At 37.6% G+C, this 12,935-nt stretch overlaps 1 protein-coding gene across 1 annotated transcript; it reads left to right on the forward strand.

The window, feature by feature from the left end:
* Positions 1-1,929: 1,929 nt before the first annotated feature.
* LOC147640844 (calcium-dependent protein kinase 12-like) lies at positions 1,930-2,832 on the forward strand. Its single transcript, XM_086811050.1, has one exon. The coding sequence runs from the start codon at positions 1,930-1,932 to the stop codon at positions 2,830-2,832; it is 903 nt and encodes a 300-aa protein (XP_086667176.1).
* Positions 2,833-12,935: the final 10,103 nt, after the last annotated feature.

Genomic DNA, 12,935 nt, shown 5'->3' on the forward strand with positions numbered 1-12,935 from the left:
TATTGCTCATAGTTTTTTTACTAATAAACCTTGTACATTTTTCAACTCTTCATCTTATGTGAGCATTTACTCATTTTTGGGTATCTTCTTTTACAAATTGGATTTATCTCCTCCCTACACATGGATTGATGCTATTGGCCCATAGGAACCTTAATTGGACCATAATCCAAAAATTTCTGAAAATCTAGACCCTTAGACTAAGGTCCTTTATACCCATTTCCAATAAATTCTAATTGCACATTGGAAAGTTCTTTTTGAATTTCTATTTCAGGGGAACTTATTTTAATAAGATGAGATAATTTTCTATCCAAAAATATTAAAAATCTGAATATTCTCTCTCTAGAATATTCTCTCTCTCTAGGTTAAAACAGTTAGAAACAAGGTCTTTATATTTCTGAAGAGGGATTGATTACAGGGGAAGATACTAGACATCAAAAGGGGGGTTGGGAGAGGAATCTTACACATGTGGTGACCTAATCACCTCAATGCCCAAGAAATATCTGAGCTCCCCCATATCCTTCATCTCAAACTTTTGTCTAAGCAAGATCTTTACATCAAAGATCTCTGCATCATGGTCCCCCGTAATGATCAAGTCATCTACATAGATGACAACAAGCACAACTCCTCTATCACCATGTCTCACATACAATGAGAAATCTGCATTGGCTACATGAAAGCCAATAGTGACAAGATATTCAGAAATCTTGTCAGACCATGCTCTTGGTGCTTGCTTTAAGCCATACAAGGCTTTCTTCAACCTGCAAACATGCTCGGGGTGACCCTCATCCTCATAACCAGGTGGCTGCAACATATACACCTCTTCTTGCAAATCCCCATGCAAGAATGCATTCTTTACATCCATCTGATGTAAAGACCATTGCTTTGACGCAGCCACTGCTATCACAACTCTCACCGTTGCCATCTTGGCAACTGGGCTGAAAGTTTCCTCATAATCAATCCCATATGTCTGCGCATATCCTTTGGCTACCAATCTAGCCTTGTACCTGTTTATGCTTCCATCACTGTTATGTTTAACTTTGTACACCCACTTGCATCCAATGGCTTTCTTGCCTTCAGGCAATTGCACTAAATCCCAAGTTTCATTTCCATATAGTGCATCCATCTCCTCATCCATAGCTTTCTCCCAACACACATTTCCAATAGCCTCATCAATGCATGTGGGCTCTACAACCTACACAACCTTTGCCATATATGCATAGTGATGTGCCACATAACCATCATATGTAAATCTCTACACAGGGTTCTTCACTCTCCCTGATCTTCGCAGCTTTTCATTCATGGCTTCCATAGCCTTCTTCACACCAGGTGTTCTCATAGCTGGGATCCCAAGCTCCTCATCAAGGCTCATATATGAGCCACTAGACTCTCCATCAACATGAGAATGTCCTGCAGAAATGTCAGGCATACCAAGGGGCTCAACCACTTTCTCTTTTCCTTTACATGATGTAGTAATCACATTTGCCGGACTGGTATTATGACGCAGCCTGCCACTCCATGGTCTATTAACAGACCCACTAGATGGGTATAGTAGTAGTGTCTGTTTGATAGCTACTCAAAGTAAGTGCTTGTTTTTTTTAGCGTTGGCAAGTTGAGGATTATGTGTCTTATCTTTACTCACTCCTAGACGAACATATATTGATATGTTGTGGGTATATATATATATATATATATAGAGAGAGAGAGAGAGAGAGAGAGAGAAACAGAGAGTATTCCAGCCCAGTCGGGGAACTATTGGTTAGTCGGGAATACGCAAAGCTACAATAAATGGAAAGCATCGAGCCTTTTTCCCCCTCTCTTTTTCTCACTCGGCTCGGGCAAAGCAAGGCGATTGATCATTTGCAAGATATCACAGTCCCTCACTCTCTCTCTTCTTTCTCTCTGTGTCTCTCTCACACGCTCTCTCACGAAATGGTTGAATTGTCGGGGCTTCTAGGGGGAGGCAGCTGCTACGGGGAAGCACTGGAGTTCCTTGGAAGAGGGTCCTTCGGGGAAGTGTGCAAAGTGAGGGACAGAGAGACGGGTGAAGAATTAGCATGCAAGGCGATGGAAAGAGAACACCATGCCGCAGTGACCCGAGAGGCCTTGGTGATGAAGAGGCTAGCGGCAGACGGAGAGAATGTGCCTGTAGTGAGGCTTCGAAAAATGAGGTTCAATGGAAGCTTCTACTATCTGTTCATGGACCTGTGCAGGGGAGGTAGCCTGATGGACTTTCTGCGGAGGAGAAAGAGCGGGAGGCTAACAGAGGAGGAGGCGGCGGTGTTGATGGAGCGGCTTGTGGAAGCTCTGATGTATTGTCACGATAGAGGAGTGCTGCATAGAGATGTGAAGCCGGACAACGTTCTGCTGTTTGTGCCGGGAGAATTCTCGACGGCAAAACTTGCCGACTTCGGGCTGTCGGCCATCGTGAGCAACCCTTTCGATCTCTTGTCGGAGAAAGTGGGTACTCAGGAGTACGCTGCCCCGGAGGTGCTGTCGGGCCAATTCTATAGCTGGGAAGCTGATGTGTGGAGCCTCGGAATGCTACTTTACCAAGCTTTGAGCGGACCTTTCCCTCCTCCTCCTCCTCCTCAGAAGAAGAACAGCAGCAGCAACCTCATTATGAATAAGAAGCTTGACCTTGTAAATGGCTCGCCTGCATGGAGAGCAGTTTCCATCTCCGCAAAAAACCTCATCAGCCGTATGCTGTGTTGGAACCCTCAGCAGCGGCTATCCCTTGCTGGTGTTCGATGCCATCCGTGGATGCTCCACCACCATCGACGGACTCGCAATTCAACGCAGTCGACCATGCTTCCCGGTACACATCAAATTTAACGTTTTTTTTTTCTGGGAATGGAGATGATGAAGTTAATGACAAAAGCGTTTCTCTGTTCGAGTCTCAGAAAACGAACTTGCTCGCTTCTGATCCCAACTCCGAAAACACAAACAAAATATCAAATTTAACCTTTTTTTTAAGGGGCAAATAATTAGGTTCTCTAGTTTATAATTAACAAATTCATAAACATATATTCTTTTAGCTAAAATGCCTTGAATTTTACAAATTTCTCAAATTTGAGAAAATTGCCATCACATATTACCAAATCACAAAAGGTAGAGTTAGCCAAGTCAGCCATAGTAGTTCCAATGTTCAGATAATTTCTCATCACATATGGCTTCAAAATTTTTAGTTTCTTGAGTCAAATTGTAACTTAAACCTTCATTTTTTTACTTTGAAGTGGAGAAATGAGTTTATTGAGAATTTTGCAAGTCCATCGCTTATAACTTGGAGTTTTTCTATGAACACTAATTAGTAGTTTGGTGCTAACTTTGCAATCTTGTCTTCCTCTCTCGCTCTATAAACTCAAGCTTGCTAAGTGTATATCAAGGTCAAGGTTACTTTTTGATGGCATCATCTCTGCCTTTGGGTATTTTTACTGCTAAAAAAAACAAGCACTTACTTTGAGTAGCTATCAAACAGTCACTACTTCTACTAAACCCATTATTTTAAAGGGTGACCTAGCTCGTTAAAAGTCATGCTTGAATCTCGAGGATACCATTTATATGCCAATGGCTCATCTCAATTCTCCACTTCTCTAGTGTAGCATTATGAAGGGTTTCCTAGCCCATTCAAAATCATCCTTGATCGAGGATAACATCGACATGCCAATGGATCATCTCGATTCTCCTCTTCTCTACTATATCAAAATGTATCCATGAAGCTTGAAAACATAAGCTTACATCACACAAGCTCTATTTCATGCTTTCATCACTTTTCTTTGTAACTCATGGAGACTTTGAAGTAAAGCCCTTATTCTATATTATTTAATGCTTTCGTCACTTTTCTTTGATAACCATAGTAGCAGTCCATGTAGACCTTGAATAGAAAAGCTTACATCTTATATTTTTAAATGCTTTTATCACCTTTCTTAAGTAGTCTGTGGGAAACACTTGAAGAGAAAAGTGTATGTTCTATATTATTTAATGATTTTATTTTTACAAAAAGTGATTGTAACATTCCATGGAAAGCTTAAAGAGCAAAGCACACGCTCTCTATATTATTTAATTCTTTTATCAAATTTATTTGCAATGAGCAAAGTGCACGTTCTCTATTTAAAGAGCATGTTCTGAGGGTATGGTATCTATGCTTCTCCTAAAAGCTCTTCTACCATTTGATGTTTCTATTTATGCCTCTCTATACTTGTCAATTCGCATTTGCATTTCTCCCAAGTTTAATATACAAAACTTATTAATCTTCTCCCAACAACATTTAGAAAGATACAAATAGAGAAATATAAAAAAGATATAAATAGAATAAGGATGCATCATATTTGTGAAGGAGGCAAGTCACCAACTAAGTACGCCATGCTATGCACATAGTGGTAATTAAGCATCCCCAATTAACCACAAAGGGACAGACGAACAAATTGCAACATCCCTCCTTCTTGAGATAGCAATTGTCCTCAATTACGTCATATCAACTAGTTCGTGTTTGAAAGTAAGATTGGATAAGGTCGGGATAGGCGTGGAAAACCAGTCAAGCAGCATTTTCACAGGGATGATTTTTAAAGGTCAAAAGATATCTATTATACACTGTACCTGTGCGAGTGGTAGTGGTCTCATGGTTAATAATAGCTTTAGGTTGAAGTTCTTCTACCTGGTCAACAAAACTAGGTGCCTCCTCATATACAGGATGTGTAGGGAGTGGTTCCTTATAAGGTCCCAATAGACTGATATGGAAAGAATTATGAACTCTCTAATGAGAGAAAAGTGAGCCTATATGCTAGGTCATTCATCTAATGTGAGTAATTTAAAAAGGACCATAAAAACGAGGAGCTAACTTAACAATAGGGTTAGTCTCAACACTTTAAGACGTATCTTTTCAATACGAAGCAAAACATATTGACCTACTTAAAAAACCACGTGCTTTCTTTTCTTATTAGCCTATTTAGTGTATTGCCCTTATGCTTTAGAAATAGCATTACGAACATGATTTTGAATGAAAGTAAAATCAATGGTGAATTAATCTACAGCTTCAATAGTGTGTGACAAACGAGTGATAGGAGTGGGAAAAACTTTGCCATACACAATTCCAAACAAAAGGTGCTTTTCCAATGGATGAATGTGGTGTGTTATTGTATACAAATTGCAAAATATGGCTTATTCCATTGTTTAGGTTGTGATGAAACATATGCATGAAGTAAATCCAATATTGTGCTATTTGTCACTTCAGTTTAACCATTAGATTCAGGATGAAATATAGTGGAAAAATCCAATTTAGTTCCTAGATTATCAAACAATGTAGTTTAAAAATCACTACAAAACTGAGAATATCTATCAGAAACAATCACTTGTAAACCATGATGAGTGAAAATCTGTTTAACAGACAAATGTGCAGTTTGATGTACAATAAGAGTATTTTTACAAGGAAGAAAATATGCTTGTTTGCTAAATCTATCTATAATAGTCCACATCATATCATTATGGCTTGCAACCATGGAAAAACTAGTGATAAAATCCATAGAAATCCGTTCCCAAGCAGCATTAGGAATAGGAAGAGGCATAAGCAAATCAAGTTTCTTATCCTTGTAATACTTTTTGACAAACATCACATTCAAAAATAAATCTAGCTACATCATATTTCAATTTAGGCTAATAAAAGTCACTAGAGATAGTATGGAATGTAGATGAAACACCTCGGTGCCCCGCATAAGGTGGCTTATGTAATTCCTCTAGAATAGAATGTGTAAAGGATCGAGTAATGCATAATCGTTTTTTAAAGAAAAGATATCTATCATCGTAGGAATACTCAGCAAAAGGGTTCCAATGATTTTCTCTCAATCTAGACTAAATGTCACTAAATTCAAGGTCTTGGTCACAAGTCTCATACATATTAGAGTTCAAAGATGTATTCTCAATTACATATATATTTTGAATGGAAGGTCTTCTACTCAAAGCGTCAGCAACTATGTTTTTTTTAAACCTAGTTGGTATTGAATAATAGGCTGAAAAATTTAAATAAAACCTACCCATTTAGTATGTCTATCCAAAATAAGTGATTGAGAAAGAAAATGTTAAATACTCTGCTGATCAATTTTTATAAGAAACCCTAAGCCCATCAAATAATGTTTCCAAAGTTTTAATGCATGAACTACAACAGAAAACTCTTTGTCATACGTGCTATACTTACTTTTAGTAGTTTGAAATTTCCTACTCTCGAAAGCAATAGGTTGACCATCTTGCACTAACACAACACCAATGCCCTTACCACTAGAATTGGTTACAACCACAAAGAAAGGACGTGAAAAATCAAGTAGTTGTAACACAGGTGCATGAGTAAGTGCATATTTTCATGCAAGAAAAGATTTATCTTAAAGTTCTATCCATTCATATAAGTTTTGGTTTTCTTGAAAAGTTTAGTGAGATAATGTGCCTTATATATAAAATTATGGACAAACTTGTGATAATAGCTACACAATCCTAGAAAAGATCGTAACTCATGAAGATTCATAGATCGCGGCCATGATGTAATAGTTTCTATTTTCTTGAGATCAACATATGGATTCCCTTAGCACAAACTATATGTCCCAAATACTCAACCTCACTTTGTCCGAGAAACTACTCTTTTTATTAGGACTAAGGTAAAGTTCATTTTCCTTGAGCAAATTAAATACAAATTTTAAGTGCTTTTCGTGCTCTTCTTCAGACTTACTAAAAACTAAGATATCATCGAAAAAGACAGCCATAAAGTTTTGATGGCCAAGAAAGATTATATTCATCATACAACTAAAAGTTACAAGAGCATTAGTAAGATTAAATGGCATCACTAAAAACTCAAAGTGACCAGTCTAAGTTCTAAAAGTAGTTTTATAGATATTATCTTGATCGGCCATGATATCTGGCTTCTAGGTCAATTTTGCTAAAAAGATGCTGGCTCCTCTTAATTTGTCGAGTAGATCATCAACTCTAGGAATTGGAAATCTATTCTTGACAATGTTCTTATTGAGAGCCCTATAGTCTACACACATATGATAAGTGCCATTTTTGTTCTTTACAAGAAGAACTAGTGCTCCATATGGTGAAATACTTGGTCTAATAAGTCCTCATGAAAGAAAATCCTCGATTTGAGTATGAATTTCTCTTTGCTCTCAAGAGGGTTGACTCTATAAGGTTCTCTACAAGGCGGTGCACTTCTAGGAATAATATCTATTTGATGATCCTCTTAGGACGTGCACTAGGTAGTCCAAGAGGTAAATCATTGAGGAAACAATCAAGAATTTAGAAAGGAAAGAGTCATGTCATGTATCCCTAGGAGATGGTTCTTTAGCACTAAGCTGGTTAACCAAAATTAAGAAAGTTTTCTCCCTTTTCCTCAAAGCCCTCTTGGCCTGAATATGGCTCACACTATAACAGAATGAAGGTTTAGCAAGCAAAAATAGCAACACTTTTATTTCTAGAAGGGTATTGGTCCATTTCGGCTATTTTCGTGCAACAGGTTTGCTGCTAAAAAATCGTTGCTACATAGGACTCCCCAGTCTACCCCAGCTCTTTTTTTTCTAATGACACAATAAAACTAAAACAACTTCCTGTCCTATTCATCGTCATGACAAGTGTAATGTAAAACTTAACAAATACAAAAAAAGGACTATTGCAATTCATGGTTTTAGGAATGTAGGAATTCAATTACAATACTTGGTGGAATTTGTACATAAGTGTATGATTCCAAAACGCTCATATACAAAATAAAGCGTAATGAAAATCTATGGAGCTAGGGGCTACATTCAGGGGGTCTACATCTCATGCATTGTGATTATTATTGTTCCTTTTTGCAGCTCCACCCCCTTCGCTTCTCACATTTCCATTGCTTCGTGCTTAGACATTTACACCACCGTTTCTAGTAACACGATCCTAAAACACAATAAAACCAACACAAGTGAAAATCAGTTTTGTGAAAATAAAGAGGTTTAGGGTTTAGGAATGTACTTGCTTGCCAAGCATGTCCTCGAGTAATAACAATATATCCTTCGTCTTCCACCCTTTCAAATAAATCTTCCAGACCTTGTTGTAATGTAAAATCATATTCATCTTACGTAGGGGGATGGTCCACTGCTTCAAGCTATAGATATACAAACAAATAAATATTACAATTATGTTGTTATTTAAGATAACCTTCTTTAATTAAAAGACAAGCTATAGTTTAAGACTAATATATACTTACAAATATATACTTACAAATATTGTTGAGACATCGACTCCTCCTTCACGTGTAACATCGCGCTACAAGTTATTTACCATCTATGCAAGAAGAAACATAAATACTTAAAACTCTTATGCATACTCCAATGCATATGGCTAATTCATGCATAAGGCTAATGGAAGCTATCGGCATGCCTAGGTAGCTACCGGCATCATGCATTGGAAGCTATCGGTATGCCTAAGGTTGCTATCGGCTCCCATTAGAAGTTATCGCATGCCTAGGCTACTACCGGCATGCATTAGAAGTGTAAGATTCCTCGTCATCCCTAAAAGATGTATAAGATCTCACCTCAATCCTTTGTAATTATCCCCTATTTCAGAATGTAATAAAATATTATTTTCCCTTGTTTTGGCCTAGAGAGAGAAAATGTTCTAGAGATAGATAATTCGAAGTTGAGATATTTCTGGATACAAAGTTTCTCCTAATATCTAACATGAATTACCTTGAAACACAAGTTCAAAAAGAGTTTTCCAATGCGCATTAGAAATTAATTGAATATGTGTATTAAAGGCCTTAGCTTAAGGGTCCAAATTTTATTTATTTTTAATTAAGGTCCAATTAAGGTTCTAAAGAGTCAATAGGATTAATCCAATTGTTCGGATGACAAAAATGCAAAGAATAAAAGAAAATATCCCAAAAATGAGTAAATGCTCAAATAAGATAAGGAGTTGACTGAGTACTTGGTTTATTTAGTAAAAAAATCAATTTTTGACACCTCAGTCCAGGAGGGAATCAAACTCAAACGGGAAATTCTTACTTGCATAGAAACTCTATTTTTCTGAAAAGAACTGTCTTATGCCACAATGCTGGAGAAAGCATTTGGCCTATGGTTTATACTAAGGAGAGTTTCATTACAAAAGTTGGCAAGGGGAGTCATTCAAAGGATGTCGCTCGACAAAGCCTACTAAGGTCTTGACCAGCTTGGGTATGGTTAAAATGGTGCGCTTCCAGTACGATGGGCAAGGACCGATGAAGAGGTCCTCCCTGAGTGAAGTGCTACGACACCTAAGGAGAGGATCCTAGAGGGTTCTACCAGGCGATGCATGGGTTGCGGTTGCTAGGACACCCATGCATATGTCGAGGAAGATACGGATGGACTGATAAGGAGTTATCTATGTGAACTGGAACTTGAATTTGGATCTCATTGGTTGACTAGCTGGTCTTCAACAGAGAGTCTGGATAATATTTTGATTGTTAAATAATGGACTCGATATTTTGGAGGATTATGATTTAAAATACTCTAGTTTCATTTCAAGTCTGCTTTAAAAACAGCTGAATTTGTAAAAGGCAATTTCATATTGGGTGCATAAGTGGTCTGTCTAAATTATATTTTACATGAGCGCCGGCTAGGGGGCCTGGGAACTCTTTTCCCTTATACCCGGGATAAAACTCAACCAAATTTTTATATAAAGGGATCACACCAGTACAGTGGTTGGGCGGTTGGCTATCCCATGGGCCAGTTGGGGTTAGGCTGGATCGGTGGATTCTTGGGATACAGTTAGATATGTTCAAGTTGCATTGGTTAGAATAAGTCCCAGGAAGATTCTTGTTCTGTGGGAAAGAATCAGCGGCTCTGCCTCGCTTAAGGGGGGGAAAAGCGATGATTTCTATGAACTAAGTGCAAGTCTCTTCCTTGATCTGGCCATGTGACATATAGGTTTGGTTGGATTAGAAAGGTTCAACCCATTGATCAGGGCCGAGATGTCCAAATAGATGCTTGATGATATGGAGCAATAAATGCAGGCAATCCGCAAGGATATCAGGGCTGCCCATGATAGAAAAAAATAGTATGCTGAACAAGAAGAGATCGGAGAGAGTGTTTAAAGAAGCAGATATGGTTTTCATTCGTGTACGACCCAAGAGAAGTTCTTTATCGCTAGGGAAGTACAGAAAGAAATCTCCAAGATACTCTGGGCCGTACGCCATTACTAAGAAAATATGAGATCTAGCTTATGAACTTCTTCTACCTCCCCATCTCAAGGTACATAATGTATTCCATGTCACTTTACTTAGAAAGTATGTACCCAGCCCGAGTCGCGTGCTTTAATGATGAATAGTTCATTTCTCTGACTCAAGGCCAGATGGTACTCCAACCTGAAGAAATCCTTAACGTTTGAGAGAAAGTTCTCAGGAGCAGATTCCTAAGAGAATTTTTGGTGAAGTGGAAGTTCTTCCCTTTAGAGGACTCCACTTGGAAGAAAGAAGAAGAGCTGGTAAAGGACTCCACTTGGAAGAAAGAAGAAGAGCTGGTAAAGGACTACCCCCATTTTGGGAGATGAGGACATCTCGCGTTTTTCAAGTGGGAGAGGATTTAAGATTCCTCCTTAACCCTAAAAGATGTATAAGCTCTCACCTCAATCCCCTATTTCAGAATGCAAGAAAATATTGTTTTCCCTTGGCCTAGAGAGAGAAAATATTCTAGAGAGAGATAATTCAAAATTGAGATATTTTTGGATACAAAGTTTCTCCTAATATCTAAGATGAATTCCCCTAAAATAGAAGTTCAAAAAGAATTTTCCAATGTGCATTAGAAATTAATTGAATATGTGTATTAAAGGCCTTAGCCTAAGGGTCCACATTTTTAGAAATTCTTTATTAAGGTCCAATTAAGGTTCTAAAGGGTCAATAGGATTAATCCAAGTGTTGGGATGACAAAAATGCAAAGAATAAAAGAAAATATCCCAAAAATGAGTAACCGCTCTCACATAAGATAAGGAGTTGACTGAGTACTAGGTTTATTAGTTAAAAATTAAGGTTTATTAGTAAAAACCCCTATATTCACTCATTCTACCCTTGATTCTCTCATCAGTATATTCTTCTCATCTTTTCACTACTACCCACTCAATTACAGACTCTCTTTTACAATCTCTTGCTAAGGGCTTGTTCCCGCACGTACCCATTCACTTGCATATTTCAACACCTCCCGTCAAGTGAATAACTCTTGCACACCTAGACCCTATACCAAGTGTCCCTCTTACTTGGTATCCCGCGACCACTGCCTCAAGTCCCTAACTCATAGTCCTTGACACTCTCTCTATATGTGTGCAAGGCAGTATACTACAAGTGCCTGTGACCTTGACTAAAGTGCTCACACATACATCTACCACATGGCCTACATCATCGGTGTCTCATAGGTGGTTATACTCTATTGGGATAGGTTACATTGGGTTGTGGGGTCTCCATGAAGTTTTCCAATGTCGATCCTTCTTCATTTGGTTTGTTGTAGCAGTCTCTAGCCATGTGTCCTAGCTTCCCATAGTTGTGGCAAGTGAAGGTCCTTCCTCCTCCCTTGCCTCTTTCTCGTCCTCTTCCTCATGCAAGGCCTCCTCGGGTGTAGAATGCTTTCTCCTCTCCAGTTTTTGGATCCAACCCTTTCTTCTCTTTGACCTTGTTCACTTGCTCTAGTAGAGCAGATTCTAAATCTAGTACATTATTTAAGGTTGCCACAATGTTCTCATACTCTCCCTTGTCCACACCATTCAGAAGCACTGCTAGTGCCTCGTTATCTTCTACTTTCTTCCCAATGGCTGCCAGTTGTTGCTTAATGCTTTTGTATTTGTTCAAGTGTGAGGTTAGAGGTTCACTTTTCGGGTTGTTGCAAGATCAGGGTGTCCAGTTTTATCCAGTTTATGCTGGACTGGGACAATGCTTGGAGAGTAAATTTTGGGGAGAAAGGTACTTAAAATGAGATTAAGCAAATAATAGAAAATACTCTTGCCCTTAAATTAACCCAATATAACTTAAATTAATATAAATTAGTCTAATTAATCAAAATTAATTAAAAATATGATAAAATGATAAACAAATGATCTTTCCATACTTAGAGTGATCCAATTTATTTTTCCATAGATGCACCATTACAAGTACACTAGTCCCTATAGGTTTTAGATGATTCACATCAAAAATGTAATTTTACTAATTAGATTATTAATATTTACAGGCCTTCTGATAGTCTGGAAGAATTTTCAAAAAGAGATCATTAAAAATCCAACCATTAGATTTGCAATTTTTACTAACCACCACATTCTACTAATGTCTCAGTATCTACCCACTATTTTGATCTATAAGATTGAGGATTTTAAGTGGTAGCTATTGTGGGTACAAAAAGTGGCGTATATTATAACACTTTAAATACCTTGAAATATTTAAAGAAAATAGAAAAATATCTTAAAATTTTCTCAAAAAATCAAGTTAAGCTCCATATTATGTGAAGATCTAAGGTACAAAGTGGGAATCTCATATGAGTTTATATGTAAAAGATATTAGCATTTTATGGAATCAGTTCAAATTTGGGACAGGGTGTATACATTAACTTTGTACCTAAGAAAATGAGGACTTTTAACTATCTAATGCTTAATTAAATTATGCAACTATATTTCCAACTTTGAATATGATGTTCCAACAAAAGAACTTGAAACGAAATTCCTTCATTTACTAGGAGAGATTAGCCACTAAAGGTAAACAAATGCCTATTTTTTTACTGTTTACAGGGTGCCTAAGTGGACAAAACTGGGCACCCTGATCTTGCAACCACCCTTTCTTCATGTCAATTTTTTATAATTATATTAGCAGATTTATGTTTGAATTTTTTGCTTGAGTGCCAAATAATTTTTTAAGTTCATCCCATGCATCTTTAGCTTGTTGTATCCTGCAATGTGGTGAATGATTTCATCATTTTAAGCTA

The sequence above is a fragment of the Cibotium barometz genome, chromosome 2, assembly GCF_041138505.1.
Source record: "Cibotium barometz isolate CiBa-2024 chromosome 2, ASM4113850v1, whole genome shotgun sequence".
NCBI classification, from domain to species: Eukaryota; Viridiplantae; Streptophyta; class Polypodiopsida; order Cyatheales; family Cibotiaceae; genus Cibotium; species Cibotium barometz.